Source organism: Falco biarmicus, chromosome W (assembly GCF_023638135.1).
Source record: "Falco biarmicus isolate bFalBia1 chromosome W, bFalBia1.pri, whole genome shotgun sequence".
Classification (NCBI taxonomy): Eukaryota; Metazoa; Chordata; class Aves; order Falconiformes; family Falconidae; genus Falco; species Falco biarmicus.
In genome coordinates, this window is record NC_079310.1 from 22,132,519 (window position 1) to 22,150,816 (window position 18,298).

Sequence of the window (18,298 nt, forward strand, 5' to 3'; positions counted from 1 at the left end):
TGGAACAGGTTGCCTGGAGAGACTGTGGGATCTCCATTTTTCAAGACTTGACTCACAGCCCTGAGTAACCTGACCCAATCCTGGAGTTGGACATAACTTCAAAGCTGGCTGGCCCTGGTTTCAGTGGGGAATTGGACCAGATAACCTACAAAATTCCCCTCCATGCTAAATTATTTTGTGATTCTGTGAACTAAGGATGGGGTTCCTTTCATCTGACTAAAAGTATGTTTATATGACTATCTAGATGATTATCCTATAGGGAAAGACAAGCACTTACAGGAGCAAATTCTACTCAACACCTTATTTTTCTTAGACTGGGACGCTTATTCTTCATGCTTTTGTCTCTCCATGAATTGCAAGAAAAAAAGATGACCATCTTAGACTTGATGTATAACTTCTACATAATTTCAGGTGAGACAGATTCCAAATTGAGGAACATTTTTTTTGAACCAATTGCATCAATTGCAGCTACGTGTTTATACTGAGCTTAACAGATAAAGCTAACAGAAAGATAACATGATATGGTCACTTAACACTGCTTGCTACCACATATACCATAACCAACAGTCTCCAGATCCGCCATTTCGACAGCACATTTTCTATCTGTAACAGAGAAGTATCTGATTTCCAGCTTCTTTTTGAATGGGGCACTATTTCAATTTGAAAGATTAGTCTTTAGCATGCAGATTAGAATAGCTCTTGTATTACACAGTATGGATAACAGGTTCAGATTGATTTATTTTTTTTACATAATCTACATACTTTTGCCTAGAGTTAGTCAAGTCTATATTTTTCTAAAAGCAGTTCCAACAGAGGGCAGTACTCTTGATAAACTATCCTGTTGTAATTTACAGGCATGCCCAGAGAGTCATAGACACAGAGTGTTCCTATATTCTGTGTGAGATATCAACAAGTTCTGAGGTCACAGATTACAGAAACATTTAATAAAGGCATGTCAAAGGTGATCAAAAGAGCATTGTGTAGATGATCCCATGTGATAAGATTTTGCGTTCTCTCAAAAATACAAAATAATTGTAGGAAATTTGCTGGGCAAAGGTTATTAAAAATAATCAGCTGTTAATGAATGTAGCTACAGACTTGGTTACTGCTTCCATTAACTGTAGTATCAGGTACAAGCAAAGTGACATGCTAAAAATTCCTGTATTCGTTAATTGTATTTTCCAATAACAGATTTTAAATAAGATTTTACTAAGAGTGAGGGTAACATCAAGAAAAAGGGAACTTCTACCACAGTGCCTTGCTTGTCTTGTCTGATTGGGTCTCCCCACAGCAAGGCAGGCAAATAATTCAACTGCTGTATTATCTCAGTTTTGCAACAAAAGCTGTTAATACAATTCAGTATGTTAAGACATTTCAGTATGAAGAATGCTACCTCATTATGTCTATGTTTTAACAATGAGTTCTTCACTGTAAAACCTGAATCTGGTGATCAAATCCACCTGAACTTTTGCACTGTAATAATTATAATATATATGGTTATAATTTAACTAATTTTATCAACAATTACTATTATCATCTATTCACAAACCAGGTTATAAGCACAGGTTAGAACTTCTACCCTTCCAGAGGAGAAGCTAAAATGAAATGACAAAGTGAAAATCTCTCTCTATACAAACACACATGACAAACTTGTTCCTGACTGGAAAATTTCTGAAGCAAAGTAATTTTGTCAGCAACTGCCAATTTCTTGAAATGAAAGCACTTTGCAAAAAGCACCAGTTTTAATTACACTTTGTGTATTTTGTCCAGCCAACTATGGCACATGCAGTTACAGTCTAAGAGAAATTGTCATTCTTCCCTATCAAATCATTTGTCTGGGACTTGAAGATCCTCATCTGCAAGTCAGTCTAGGTATAGGACAGCCCCAACAACCTGCCATTTCCCCAGGTTTCTCAAGCTCAAGGGAATTCTTGCTATTCTTGCAGACCTCCAGGTTAGATGCAGACTTCTGAATTTCTTCTCAGATCAATATGATTCCTGTTCCTGAGATTACTAGCCTCCAGTTGGACAGATCCAGCACAGGTCTGAAAAAACCCTTCAAAATTTGCAGGATTTGGCTAATTGTAATTGCCATATGTTATTTCATTTAAAAGAGTACAGCATATAAAACCAAATTGTCTGACATGTTTGCTTCTTGAACTTTCCCTTCTGTCAGCATATTCATGAAACTAGTCTTCATGTAAACAAGCATATGGGGGTTTTGTTTGTTTTTATATTCTTAACTAAGTTCATCTCCTTGAAATTTTTCTAAGTTAACTGATATTAACAAAATTCATACAACTCCATCAAAGTCATCTTCCCTTCATACATATGCTAATCTTGCCTTCACTTTATACAAAAATATGTCCTAAACTATGATGACAAATTCATATGAATAAAGATTAATAAATTATACAATAGAGACTTACATGTGAAAAGAGAAGAGAAATAAAAATATTATATATTTATTTTCATAATGCAGCCTTCAGCCTTGCATACACTTTATTCCTCTCTCAAACACTTGTATTTCTGTCCCCATTGTGCTCTAATTTCTGGTTTGCCAAATGACCTCTGCAAACAAAATTTACAATGAAGGAAATGGGACCCTGCCCCTCCTATATGAAAGCAGAGGCAGATCTCTAATTGTGTATAATGAGCTTGATTCTACATGCAGTTTTCTTTAGGTGCAAGGATGAAAGGAAGCTGTTGGTCTTTGTTATATGTGGAAACTACAACAGGGTTCCTTTAACTTACAGATCTGATGTCAAGTTTCTATGGGCTCAAATGCTAGAGGGACTAAAGTGTAATGTTATGGAGAATGTCCTGAAACTGATATAATGCAGCTGGTAGCAAATGAAGAGTGAAAGCTGGCAGACATATCCTAAGTATCACAGGTTAGATAACTCTTCCTGCAACAAAATCCTCTGCAGAAAAGGAAACTGATAAAAAAGAGAATTTCCCAACTGAGAAACACCCTGTGTGCTTTAAAGTCATCATTAATTTCTGCTTCAAACGTTAACCTAAAGGCCCAACAATAAGCTTATTTTACTTCATAATGAACAAATACAATCACCAGTACTTCCACCTCAAGGATCCTGGCCGTTTGCCTTGACTTACCCGCTTATGAAGACGTTCTGCTTCCTCCTGATATGCAGCAAGCTGTTGCTTCCATTGTTTTACATTGGCAGTGGACTCCAGCAGGGCTGCAGTGAGCTTAGCATTATTACCCTTGAGTGTGGCCAGTTCTGCTTCCCAATGCTTGCTGATTGTCGAACTGCACAAACAGAATAAGAATGGTCAGAGCCCTCAAATCTTTTTATTTTTTTCTTAAAATGTCCTTTTTTTTTTTTCCAAAATATCCAGGAAAAATATAATTATGCAAAAATCCTACGACTGAATGTCCAAAAAAGAAACCAAATGGTCAAATCATCAAAAATTTAAATTCAAAAAATTGCAGTTATTTCAATGTGCATTATTAACAAGTGAGATAACTTAATGAGTAGAATAGATCAAAGTTTTGAGAGAGCAGTGTAATACTTGTTAAAAATAGGTTTTCACCCCATGCTATATACTATAAGGCTATGCATAAGTCTCATTTCAGACCTCATTCTAAATTAGGATCAGGGGTTGGGGTGGTTGTTGGGGTTGTATGTTCCCAGTCACATCACTTGATAAGGGAGATGACACCTTTATATAAACAGTTCTAGTGCATTGAGGGTAAAACATTCAGATCTTTCCTCTCCTTCATAAGTAATATATCTATTTCTATACCTAAATCTGAAGCCAAACAGTAGTTGGTACATCTTGTATTTTGGATTTTTTTATATTTCTTCAGTCACTGTCTTGTCTCTGATTAACACAATATGGAGAAGACTGTAAATAAATTATTATAAGAGAAATGTCTCCTGTTAGCCAGTTATGGAAAGTAGTTTGCTCAGTCATTGAGGTTGTTTTATGTGATTTTGTAAAAAGAAAAATGTATTAAGAAGCTGGACTTTTTTGTACTTTAAGGAATAGATCCTATCTGTCATGTCATGCCAATTAATATAGGCTACATTATGGTAGTTACGCTATTTTCTCCTAAATATGAAAAGACACTACTGGCACCTTATGGAGTACACAAACCTGTTTAACAGCAACAGGCTGGTTGCTGTTCCTTACTTAACTTATGGGAGTGTCATGGTTTAACCCTGGCTGGCAACCAAGTACCACGCAGCCACTTGCTCACCTACCCCACAGTGGGATGAGGGAGATGATCAGAAGAGTAAAAGTGAGAAGACTCGAGGGTTGAGATAAAGACAGTTTAATAGGTAAAGCAAAAACTGTGCACGCAAGCAAAGCAAAGCAAGAAATTCATTCACTGTTTCCCATGGGCAGGCAGGTGTTCAGCCATCCCCAGGAAAGCAGGGCTCCATCATGCGTAATGGTTACTCAGGAAGACAAATGCCATACAGCCAGATGTCGTGTCCCCCCCTTCCTTCTTCTTCCCACAGTTTATATATACTCAGCATGACATCATATGGTATGGAATACCTCTTTGGTTAGTTCGGGTCACCTGTCCTGGCTGTGTCCCCTTCCAGTTTCCCGTGCCCCTCCAGTCATCTGCTGGCAGGGCCCAGGAAACTGAAAAGTCCTTGATTTAGTATAAACATTACCCAGCAACAACTAAAAACATCAGTGTCCTATCAACATTGTTCTCACATCAGAGCCAAAACACAGCACTGCACCAGCTACTAAGAAGAAAATTAACTCTATCCCAGCTGAAACCAGGACAGGGAGTTAACAAGTTGAGAAATGACCCTGAAGCAGGAGCAGAGATTTTTTTAGCATGCCTTCTAATCTATGTAATTAACTAGTCATCTTCAACTGGCTCATTTGTTTTCAGGCTATGCTATGATAAAATGCCTTGTTTAAGCTGAAGGAATTTGTTGTTCTAGGCTGTAACATTAGTTGCAGCATGCCTACTTGTGCACAGAGACATGATGCAGAGATGTATATGGTACTAATGCTAATCTGGGTCTGCGTGCGCAAGTAATACAGTCATGACTGCTCAACATTGTTCTGGAAGAATGTGGCTATATTGCTTTCAGGACCTGAGGTAATGTGTCTGTGTGGAACTTCACTGCTGGATGTCTTTGCATGGACATCACAGCACTCAGAACTAGGTCCAGCTCTCTACTGATTTCATTGCCCAGTGTATCATTATCTGCAGTTGAGTGCTGCAGTGAGATATTTACCTTTCATCTACTAAAAAAATCACAGATTAGAATAACATGTATTTAGCCTTGCAGGAGGAAATCAAAGACTTATGTTTGAGCAAAAAGAATAGGCAGAGCCAGTGGTGTGCCATTTTGCAGCACTTGGAGAGAAAATAATGTAGCCATTTTGATTGATATTTTTGTTAGAGGTATTTACTGTAGCTGCTCTTAATATTGCTGAATAACACGGAGCCCTATTAAGCTTAAGTGATGGGTTGACCTTGGCTGGACACCAGGTGCCCACCAAGCCACTCTATCACTCCCCCTCCTCAGCTGGACGGGGGGAGAAAAATACAACAAAAGGCTCACGGTTCAAGATAAGGACAGGGAGATCCCTAACCAAATACCATTATGGGCAAAAAAGACTCTACTCGGGGAAATTAATTTAATTTATTGCCAATCAAATCAGAGAAGAATAATGAGAAATGAGAGCAAATCTTAAAACACATTACCCTCACCCCTCCCTTCTTCCCAGGCTCAAATGCACTCCTGAATTATCTACCTTCTCTCTCCCAAGCAACACAGGGGGATGGGGAATGGGGGTTGCGGTCAGTTCATCACACGTTGTCTCTGCTGCTTTTTCTTCCTCACATTCTTCCCCTGCTCTGGTGCAGGGTCCCACCCATGGGAGACAGTCCTCCATGAACTTCTCCAGTGTGAGTCCTTCTCACAGGCTGCAGTTCTTCACACACTGCTGCAGTGTGGATCCCTTCCACAGGGTGCAGTTCTTCAGGAACGGACTGCTCCAGCATGGACTCTCCATGGGGTTACAGCCTACTTCAGGCGCATCCACCTGCTCTGGCATGGGGTCCTCCATGGGCTGCAGGGTGGATATCTGTTCCACTATGGACCTCCATGGGGTGAAGGCGACAGCCTGCCTCACCACGGTCCTCACCACAGGCTGCAGGGGAATCTCTGCTTTGGGGCCTGGAGCACCTCCTCCCCCTCCTTCTTCACTGTCCTTGGTGTCTGCAGAGTTGTTTCTCACATATTCTCACTCTTCTATTCTGGCTGCTGTTGTGCAGCATTTTTTTCCCCCTTCTTAAAAATGTTCTCACAGAGGTGCTACCACCGTTGCTGATTGGCTCAGCCTTGGTCTGTATTGGAGCCGGCTGGCATTGGCTCCGTTGGACACGGGGGGAGCTTCTAGCAGCTTCTCACAGAAGCCACCCCTGTAGCCTCCCCTTCTAGCAAAACCTTGCCACGCAAACCCAGTACAGCTTATTAGTAATTACCTGAAAAATCAAGACTCTTGTGTGTTTGATTCAAACATATGGACGCATTGTATCTTGAGTGACTATTCTAATGATATTGCAAAACTTTTTGTTAATGAACACTACTTATAGTGCCTGATGTGGATCATTGTACTTTAGAAATCTGTGAGGAAAAAAAGATTCTTATTCTAAAAGAGTTTGCAGTTTATTTTAAGCATGCAGAACAAAGAGCTCGATGGGATGCAGAAGTGGAGTCTAGATGGTGATAATGAGCACAGCGATGACTGAATGCTAAGTGGAGAAAAGGATGATTTTTTTAGGTTGGATTTGGAAAGTACATATTATGTGGTAAAACTCTCAGTTAAGAAACATTTATTGCTGAACTGAGATGAGAGTCTGCTTAATGTTTTTCGGATTGTGTTCCTAACACCACTGCTCCTCCTCCTCCTCGCGACTGAAGATTCCCTTAGGAGAACGCCTCCTTTGTAGCAGCAGATATCACGATTAAGAAAACAATAGGAAACAATTCTCTATTGTTGTTTTTTATTTTTCAGAGGAGGTAGTTTCATCATCTTGGGTATTTGAAAATTTTGTCTGTTGAGGAGATAACAAATGGAGAGGGAATCAATTACTGTGTGTAGAATAAGATTTTATGTAATATAAATATAAACTTCTGTGACTATAGTCTCTATTAATTTTTTTCCAGTAATTCTTTCCCTGGTTTGGCAGTTGATGCTTTTATTTTTTAATAATGTTGTCAAATAATTGTACCAAACCTTTATATAGAAACTTTTGCTAAAGATTTGTTAGAAACCTCTTTCAGTTGTGATTCTGAGTTACTGAGCCAGCATTTTTTAAAGGTATGGTTTTACTGTGGTTGATGTTCTTTCACTGTACTAACATGAGTATAAACTCATTATTCTCTTTTTTTTGTTATATAAAACTATTTGCATTTGTTAAGCAATCATTTCCTGATGTTCCTTTGCATTGATGACTGAGTTAGTTATTCAAAAATAAGATTTTAATAGCGGTCTCATTATTTTTCTTCTTTCTTGAAAGCTAGTTACAGATTTTTCATGCTCAATATCTCTATTGTTATCCCAGTCTACCCCTGCTGGCTACACAGTAGCATTAATTAGGTTATCATATGAAACAAACAGCTGTTTTATTAGGGAGCTAAATCTATAGCAAAGAGTCAATGTAAAAAAAAATAAATTATGTAGAATGCATCTAGAAAAATATCTTTGAAAAAATAGGGTTATGAAGAAATCAAATTCCTTATCATGAGCAGACTGGGAGAAGCAACTGGTTGGTGAAACTGTTTGAGGTATGTTCATAACACATGCTTTGATGACCTCATGTCTCATGTCCATTTAATAGGACACCTTTACTACTCTTCAAGCCCACAGTTTAAACCATAGCCCATGCCAAGACAAGTGTTACTTAGTTGCTTAGTTGTAGTGACAGCTGACATAGGGTTACTTGGTATGCTTTATTATTATTATTATTATTATTATTATTATTATTATTATTATTATTATATAAGGGCATAACTACATAGAATACTTGCAATAAAATATGATCTCTGCACATACTAAGCTTACTAAATGAGAAGCTACCTTTTTACTTGAGATCCTTTTTAACCTGAAAGCAAGGCTCACTGGAACTAGTTAAATATAATACTGATACAGATCTCTTTTACATATATTACAAGTTACTAGTCTTAAACATGGTAGTGTATCCAGTGATGAGGGTTGAAATGGTTGCTCAGCTCTCCCTTTCTATCTTTTCCATAGAAGTACAATTTGATACTACAGAAATCAGTCAGCTGATAAAAGAGAAATGAACATTACTTCTTGATGCTCTCTGAATTCTATACAGTTGGTCAACATCTTTCTTGAAGTGTGGCTCTAACTGGACATAATGCTCTTGCTTTCCCAGTGCTGAGAAGGAAGGATTACTTCACATGTGTGGCTGTCGCAAAAGGAGTGGTTTAGGTCAGGTCACTTACAAAATCACCACCGAAGGGTTTGAGTGAAATAGATTTAATATGAATTTGTGGAAATGCAACTGCACAAGATTCGATGGCAAGGTTCACTCTATTACTTATTACATGGAGTAAATGTACAGAGATAAATCAAATTGAAATCAAGTCAAAATTGAGTTGGAAACAGTTTATAAAGATCAAAGGTGTAAGAGGGTAAAGGAGATCCTCCCATTGAGTCACGAGGTTTAGAGTGGACCCCCTTGCTTTCTAAGCTCTCACAGAGTTTAGGTGTGACTGGATCTATTCCTAGTCTCAGACTTGGACAACAGATTAGATCTAGAGAAATATAAAGAGTAAGGGGAATTCTACTGTTGATTCACAAGGTTCAGAGTGGACCCCCTTGCTTTCTGAACTCTTAGAAAGCTTAGGTGTGGCTAGGTCCAATCTTAGTCTCAGACTTGGACAATGGTTTGTATCTAAAGGGAGGAGAGAGAGAAAGAGAGAGAGAATGTGTTCATAGGATTTTAGCAGCAAAGCAAATCAAGAAAATTTGTTCAAATCACAAAATAACCTAACTACTTCAAGCTAGCAATGTATATTAGAACAAAGGTATACCTGTTAAAAGTTCCCCTCAAGTTCAGTGAAATACATCTAATGCCTTTTGCATTCCTCAATGGGCGAAGGGTTGAGCCTCGAGGAGCAGGGGTATCAGCCCAGGCCCCATCGTCAGTTTTCTGTGACAGTCCCTCTAGTATTGCAAACTTGCTAGTTCACAAGCTCTGAGCGGCTTCCTGCTCAGAGGGAGATGCTGGTCGCAGCCCGCTGCAGTCCAGGAGATCTCAAAAGGGTCTCACTTTAGGACTGCTGTTTATAAGGCTGTGAGATGATTGGCTTTAGTCATCTGTAAATTTCCTTCCTGGCCACAACCCAAGTCAGTAATTTTCTCAGAAATTCCAAGAACAATGGTATCGTTCCACTCGTGTTACCACTTGGGCTATGATTTGGGCAGGAGTGTTCTGGGGTTGTCAGGGAATAATTGATTGTTTCCATTCTTGTTCCCTGCTTTGACCAGTCAATGGGAGTTCCAGTACAGACAGTGCCATTCTCTGCCTTAGCCGAGTAGGAGTTCCTGATATGGTCAAGGGGCGCTTAACTGCCCAACTCATTACTCAAGGTACCAAGGCCTAGTCAGCAACTACTGGGGTCGTAGAACAGCCCAAAGAAGGGGGAGAAGTGCACCACCACAGTGGCAGGCTATATTTCTCCTCATACACCCAATCATGATGTTTTCTTTTTTGCCAGAGTATGAGATTGTTGGTTTATGTTCCACTTGTCATCTGCCATAATAATCCATATCATTTTCTTTAATATCGTCACCTAGCTATTTTTTTCTTCATCCTTTGTTTGCAGTCACTTAATCTTGTCTACAGGTAGAAAGAACCCTGTATTTGTCCCTATGAAATTGCAACCTGTTTTGATTAGGGGTTTTTTTTGGCCATTTCTGTAGTTAGGTAAGATGATTCAGATGTGCCGCAACATGTTTTCAGCCCCTCCTAGTCTTTTTTATTATTTCAAGTTATAGAAATTTAATTACATGAAAGTAGGTTGTTTCTTTATTAGTACAAATAAGCATTGTATCAGAAATAGCGTGGCCATCAGGACTAGGGAAGTGATCGTCCCCCTGTACTCGTCACTGGTGAGGTTGCACCTCAAATACTGTGTTCATTTTTGGGCCCCTCACTACAAGAAAGACAATGAGGTGCTGGAGTGTGTCCAAAGAAGGGCAATGAAGCTGGTGGAGGGTCTAGAGCACGAGTCTTATGAGGAGCGGCTGAGGGAACTGGGATTGTTTAGTCTGGAGGAAAGGAGGCTCAGGGGAGACCTTATTGCTCTCTACAACTACCTGAAAGGAGGTTGTGGTGAAGTGGTTATCTATCTCTTTTTCCCAGGTAACAAGCAATAGGACAAGAGGAAACAGCCTCAAGTTATGCCAGGGGAGGTTTAGATTGGATATTAGGAAAAAATTCACTAAAAGGGTTGTCAGGCATTGGAACAGGCTGCCTAGGGAAGTGGTGGAATCACCATCCCTGGAGGTATTTAAAAGACATGTAGATGTGGCACTTAGGGACATGGTTTATTGGGACTTGGCAGTGTTAGGTTAACAGTTGGACTCAATGATCTTAAAGGTTTTTTCCAACCTAAATGATTCTATGAAAGTCAGCACCAAATGTGCTTTGGTCTGGTTTAACCTCTTTATTTACATGCTTAAAATATCTTTCATTATTGCTCTTAATCAGAAAGATTTAAATATTGATGCTAAAGATAAATGTTTCAGAAAAGTGTGCCCCCCCAAGTATTTGTGAGAGTATATTCCTGTAATTTGCATATTAACGTATCTTACGTATTGTTTCAATTTCTTTAGTCTTGCCAACCTGTAAAAAAAAACCAAACACACACAAACCCAAACAAAACAAACCCCCAAAAAACCAACCCAAACCTAACATATGGTCTTGTTACTTTAAATATTCATTTAATTGAACTTAACATGTAAATACAGAATAAACTATAAAGGTAAATCAATAGTAGTATTACAAAAAATCTTTCAGATTCTCTAATAATGTTCCAAAGTTATTGCTGTGTCTTTGAAATGTAGAAAATAAGTAGTTTTTAGTTTTGCAGTTACAAATTAAATGGATTAACTCTTTTCATCAGGTAAAAAACCCCACAAACAAACAAACATAAAACCCTGCAGAGTTTAGATATATATAGATACACACACACCCCCTTCTGATGAAGCTGGGACAGTGTTTCTACAGAAACCTGTGCTCTTGTTGGAGTGTTACCTGTATACAGTAGCAAAATTGATGGTCTTACTGTTTAGAAACATTCAAGACAGCATGGTATTTCTTCCCTGTAGAGGAATCTTGATCACAGTATGTCCATAGCTTTTAGGAGAACATAGCTTTTTCTGCAGTTCCCCGTGTCCAAAACTATGAGCTTTTTTATCCCTCCCCTCCTTGTTTTTTGAGTCTTTCTGCCACTACTGTAGTATCTTGCTTGATGGCTGATACTCTATCAGCTGCCTCAAGCAATGCTTGTGACAGCAAAGCTCCTGTCTGGCTCCACCCAGTAAGTCAAGTTGACTGATGCCTGGAAAGCCCTTCACTTTGGTGTTCTAGCTACAGTCACACTCCAGTTTCCTAACACTGCCCCCTCTTATACAGCCATGAGTCCTGTTTCTAACTGCACGTTTGACCTAGTTCTGTCTGGTGCTTGTTCTGGGCTTAATTTCATTGCCCCTACTGTCTGATTTCCTGGCCCTCAGTATTGTCCTATGATCTTGTCTTTCTCTTTGCTACTATAAATTCCTGCACATGCCTTTTCTTTGCAATTGATACTTAATTCAGTTCTTTTTATGTAATCTACCTTAAGTGTCATACTTCTTCAATGCATCTATTGTAACATGTCCTGTTTAATTTTTAACCTGTTCTTATTTGCAGGCAATGTAATAAATGCTTGTTTTTAAAGCAGACATTACAGACATGAACTTGGTATAATGTCAACCTGCTTGTGTATGCATAAAATTGTAACAACTTTATCAATGTTCATGCTTGCAAATCGTACGTGCAAAAGATGAACTGACAGTTGTAAACAGGAAGCAGCCTAGTTGCCTAAACAGAAATACGTAGTATATTTGGGAGTTAGTTATTATCAAAGTATACAAATACATGGAGTTGCAACAACAGTTTTATGAAGTATTTGACAAATCAGTATTTCTTGCCACTTTTGTACTAGTATTGTAGAATAAGCTTTTCAAGCAGCTGTTACTTATATATATTCTTTTGACAGTTAAAAGTAATAGGTTTGGGTTGGTTTTTCTTTGGTTTGTTTCTATTTCATGGTTTTATTGTAAGTTAAATTAGCCTGGTTAAATTAGCTTGTCTGAGATGGGCTTTGTAATTTTTATTTTTCTAAATCTTAGTGTTGTTTGCTACATATGACATTATACACTGTAAATTGATATTTGAAAATTTATATTTTATAAATAATGTTTTATGTCTCTACAGGAGATCTGTATCACAAAGCATAATGAAAAGATCCAGCATCATCACGAGAGTGAGGAGGAATACAAGATGCTCCATACTGTTCAGCTAGTAAGTTTGAGTTTTCTGCTGTTCAGTTTAGCCTCTAGTTAATAGCTTGCATTCCTCATTATACATTAATTAGTAGAACATTCAAAGTGATAGCTGTTTTTAAAAGATAGTGTGTATTCTTGACCTTTGGATCATGGATTTCTGTATCTCGTTATGCTGGTAAGGGGGAGTATATAGCTGTGTTAGGATGACATTAAACCCAAGCAAATAAAACAGTTCATTAATACTGGGTTCACAGTCTAAGTGATTACTGCTAGGGTTAGGCTGCATGCAGTTTGTTATCATGTGCACATAGATGATTCTGGACATCTCTGAGTACAGTCTCAGATATGCTGAAATGAGTAAAGAAACCATACACATTTGTTCTTGAATCTTAATAAGCTTGTTCATTATTTTTTCTCTACAAAAGAAATCACTTTGTGTTGTATAAAGTATGTAGTTCCAGTTGCATGCTCCACAATTCTCTGCACAGCCTCATCACAGAGAATAGGCTAGTTAGTCTGACTGTTGTGTTAGACTTTATATAGTGATAGACTTTATCTTAAAGAATATTCAAATACTGAGCTAGGTCTTGGGAGCTGATATAGTATCAATATTTAATAAAGATCACTGACAAAGATACATTGAAATACAAGTCTTTTTAATTCAGGCTTCAATTAGATTAGCAAAAGAGATTCTATTTCATCCTTATACATTTTTAACATTGATATATTTGTCCAGGAAGTCAGCTGCATAATTTATTTTATGAAAAGGCTACTTGTGAAAGACTGGATGTATTGGTGTACTCTTTCGGGAAGTTAAAAAAACAGATTATTTATTTTCAATTCTTACAATAAGGCAAAGGAATTTGCTATGTGGACTGCAGTCCATTTATCACTCTCTTAAAAATAAGATGACAAAGCTGGAGGACTTTTTTGTCTCTGAAACACTACAGGGCTTTTTCATTATATTTGCCCGCTTGCACTTCATAAAGAACCTTATGCTAATTTTTTTGTCTTCTGTTAATAATTTGACTGAAAATTTCTGCTATTATTGTAAAATAGGTTTTCAGCCACTAGTTTTCATGAAGAATTTTGAAAAGATAATCTCAAAGGTGTCCAAACCTGAAACCAAATAAGAATTGCAATTTCACTATTCTTATTTAAAAACAAATATCCCCCCCCCAACAACCTCAAAACACCCCACTCCCCCCCAACAACAACAACCAAACCCAAAACAGACAAAAAAACCCTTGAGTTTGAGACTGCTTCAGTTTGACCTGATTGCAAATGAAACATGCAGGTATGGTGGTAGAACTACTCTTTCTTCTTGCTATAATCTTTATGCTTCTGTTTTAACTTCTTTGCCCCATTGCTCAGTTTCTGTCTTTTCACCACATGCTTCTAGTCCTCTTCTCCTTTTCCTGTTTCCTGTCTTTACCATTTTTCAGACATGTCCTTTTCTTGCTCTCCCTAACATATCTATACTTTTCTTTCTTGAAATCGCAGGAGTTGGCCCTTTATAAAGGACATCATTTTTTTAATGACAATGATCATCATCTTTTAAAAGTAATACTTAATACTGTGAGTCTTTTAAGAATTAAAGCTGCTGTTTCTGCTCAGGTTTTCTTAATAGTCACCTGTTCTATCACTTTTCCTGATAACTTCCGAAGTTATACATACGATGACTTTTGCCATCTGATAACTACTGTCCACTTTCAATAAATTTGACTGAAACATAGTGTTTTGTTTCAAAGATGTAGTAACTTTGCTGAAGTTTTGAGAAAATGAATGACTATTTGAAGGAGGTAGATCCAAATGTGTGTTTTCACTGAGGTAAAATCCCCAAACAAGAAAATAATATAACTGTCTTAGCTGCAAGGAAGAGCTTCAAACCTTTATTTAAAGATTACAGAAAATCAAGCTGGATTAAATAATGACAGTGTAAGTTAATTAAATATAAAACTTTAGTTTACTAGTGTAAGTTATAATGAAAATGTTTACTTAATTTGCTCAATATTGTCTTCAAAACTTTGTGGCACTGAGTTCTGTGATTTCTTGCACTGTAAAAATTTCAATATGACTTGTTTTAAATGTGCAACCTTGCAATTTGAACTGTCATTTTGGTTTTGGAATGAGAGAAAATGAATACTGGTTTGCTGTCTGGCTAACTTATACAATTGTAAATTTATGGGAATTTTTTTCAGTGTAATATTCTGTTACATCTCTAGTTATTTATCATCTTTCAAGGTAAAAAGTTCCGGTCTTCAAGTGCTCCAGTTCCAGATTGAAATCTTTCTTTACTGAGCTTTGCATTTCTTCAAGGTTATAAAACGTGAAACGCATAATATTCTTTTAAGGGGAAGACAAAGCCAAAGTTCTGAAGGTTAGAAATGTGTTTATTTGAGAAGTAGATTGTTAGGTAATTCCTAACAATTAGTAGAAGAGTTATTTTAATTCAGGTTTGCGGGGTTTTTAAATGATGCTAACCATAGCATTGGATGTGATATTTACATGTTTTACATATATTTTCCCAGAAGCAAGATCAGCTACATGATGAAGAGGAAAGAAAGAGCTCCTGGGTTAGTCAGGAACGACAGAAAACACTGGACAGACTTCGCATGTTTAAACAGGTAACAGAAGAAGAGTCGTTCTTTTCTGCCAATTTCTTTTGCAAAAGAAATTTTCACTCATTCCAGGACTATACTATGCTATTAGATATTCCCTGTCATTGTATAGTGTTCTTTGGAAAATTTACAAAAAATATGTCATTGGTGGTAGTAAATTTCTTTGGACGTTGTGTTCCCAGTGTCGTAATAAGCTTCTGTTTTGCTATCACATCTACACATTGTGACAAGACACATAGCAAATTTTACAAAAAGAAGTATGATCTGAATGGTGTTTCCCACAAAGACCATTATCATCTGACATACCCCCACTACCACTGATTGCAATAACACCTCCCAATACCTGCCCCTTCCTATTACAATGTAAGTATGAGAAAATCAATAGAAGATGGAATGAAGGGGAGAGAATAAGGAGAGGGATGAAAGTGCAAGTAAATAGAAAATATTAATTGGTGAAGACTTGTTTTGTTTTGCTGAATACATAAAAAAATTATAGATATGAGAAGTTTCTTTACTGGAAAGCTGTCTTGTTTAGCAGTACACTCTTCATATCCTTATTGTTTGCAAGGCTTTTGAATTGCATAGCTTCTGTAAATTAAAGCAGATTTACTTATTTTAACCAGCACCTGTTAATGAACTGACTTTATGTATGAGTGTGTTTATATTGATATGATTTCTATTGCTTTAGGCCTGCCACAATTGTCTAAAATGTTTTAGACCAGCATTTCAGAAGCAGTTTTTACTTTTGCATGAAAATGGCTATGGATGAAGCTAATTTGAAAAGACAGATATTGAAGTAGCAATTATAAGAACTACATTAAAAACACTTTGGAAATTCTCAAAATATTTGACATTTTCAAGAGAGGCCTTTTTTAAGCAGTATGATTCATATCTAAGGCCAGCATATTAGGTCAGAGAGGACGTTACTGCAGAGCACCACTGGCCAGTTTTAGAAAAGGGAAGCAAGAGTGAATTTTGAATTTTAGTTTTCAGAAAAAGGTTTCAAATGTACAATCTGGTTCTTAGTGAAATCCTAACTTTAACCCATGTATATCCTTGACTAGGCCAATCACATGTAAATTATGGCTTAACCAAGAATAAAAATTAAGAAAACAGATCATTTTTGCATAATGGTGAGGATATATTTGCTTTGGGTTTATGCCCAGAGCAAAATGAATGAAAAAATTAGATGAATTCTAATGTCAGAATGGCAGAAAGGCAAACCCTAACGACGAGTACTTACTATCTAAAATAGTGTGCTGCATGTAGTTATCTAATTGTAAATAACCTCTTCACTTTAGCGGTACCCTGGGCAAGTAATACTTAAATCAACCAGACTACAACTGGCTCATGCAAGAAGACAATGTGCAGCCAGCTCAGTGTCCTGTGTAGATCAGCCTAAATCTTTGCCAGCAACCATACAAATCCAAGAGAAAAGTGAAGAGGTAGACTTGGAAAATACAGTTCAGCCTTTGCAAGTGCAGGAATCCACAAGCTTCGAACAATTTCAAGTTATCTTGTTACCTCCCAATGGTGTTACCTCTGAACTGCCTCATGTTAGTACTTCTCCACTTGCCAGTAATGAGCTTCAACCAGAGACTGTTACTGTAGTACCGCTTCCACCCCCTTTGCCTCCACCACCCCCACCTCCACTTCCACCTTTGCCCTCCAAGGAAGATGACACCAAATCCTTAAAGAAAAGCAACAGTTTTGTTAAACATCAGAGTGAGGAGAAGGGAGTCCAGCACTCTTCCAGTGTCCCAACAGCACATCTGTTTGACAGCAGTCAGCTAGTCAGTGCCAAGAAGAAGCTTAAGAAGACCAGTGATCTAGAGGGCTTACACAGGAGGAGAGGTAATGTTTTAATTTCTGTGTATTTAATTGTAATGCATATCAATTCCTCTTTTGAATTGCTATATAGAGAAGTGTATGCTGTGATTTATTTATAATTATTAATGGGAAAGTTGTTAAAACCTTTTCAGTTGACAAATGCTGGCAACTCAAAGAAATGTTAAGATCTGTATGACAGCGTGCGGTATACTTGTTCAGTTAGGCAGAAAACACTTGTGAAACTGATCTTACAATACACCACGTTAGACTAGCTGGAAAATGGAGCTAAACATAGCCTAAAAGTTTACTTTTTCCTATCTTGTTTACAGCTAGCACTGCAAATATTATATGCTTCACCTGAGGGCACAGTGGGTTTTTTTAATAACATAATTTTACATAATTTATGACCTAGTAAAATGATTACTTGTCTTGGGACATAGGAAACCTTGAGACTGCTTTCTTCAAGGTTTCTTCAAGTTTTCATACAAAAATTCACAAACTCTCAAGTCCCCTTGAGAGCTGAGTAAGAATATATACATTTAACTACAACTGAGAATTACATCTATAATCATTCAGCAAAGCATGTTAATAAATAGTTTAAAAGATCAAAAACTTATCTGGAAACTGAGGTGAATGAATAGAGCACAGGGCTGAGCTGGGAGATGTTACACCTTCACTGTGATTCTGTGCTATTTGTTTTTAACTGTTTATCCTTTATCCCATATATAAAATGGGGAGAATGGCAGCCACGTTTGAACAAAATAATCTTGATGTTTCGATGAAACATGCTATATTAGGGCAAAGCTTTTATTTGAAAATCAAAGATGGGATTTTCAAAAGCACTCAGCTGAACTGTTTTACTGGAAGTCACTGAGAAAAAGTACCTCAGGTGTGCCCTGGTTCACACTACTGTAATATGGTTGTAATAACCTTTTATTAAAGCTCTATCTGGCTCTGTCAGTTACAACTACAGAAAACATCCCTCAATTGGCCTTTTCCCTCATCCAGATAAAATCAAAATTAGAACTGTTTTCATCTGTCAGGCAGAAACAAGGAGTGTTTCTTCTAGAATTGTCCTTAAATGACTGAAAAACCTTGAGGCAACTGAATAGTTGTAGAATTTTTAAGGTCTTACGAGTCTTGCAAGTCGCAGGTACAGTGTCTTAAGTTCATTATCAATTTTGATGCTGCCAATGCTCCATGTTTATTTTTCTGTAGTCTTATTGTTTATTTTTCTGATATTTTTCAAT

At 37.4% G+C, this 18,298-nt stretch overlaps 1 protein-coding gene across 3 annotated transcripts in view; it reads right to left on the minus strand.

The window, feature by feature from the left end:
* Positions 1–18,298, minus strand: part of LOC130142020 (homer protein homolog 1-like) — a 122,071-nt gene that overhangs the window by 19,687 nt on the left and 84,086 nt on the right. For all 3 annotated transcript variants that reach the window (XM_056323420.1, XM_056323418.1, XM_056323417.1), the window contains exon 6: positions 3,118–3,274. In XM_056323420.1, the coding sequence (XP_056179395.1) occupies positions 3,118–3,274 (157 nt within the window). The remainder of the gene's footprint in view (positions 1–3,117; positions 3,275–18,298) is intronic.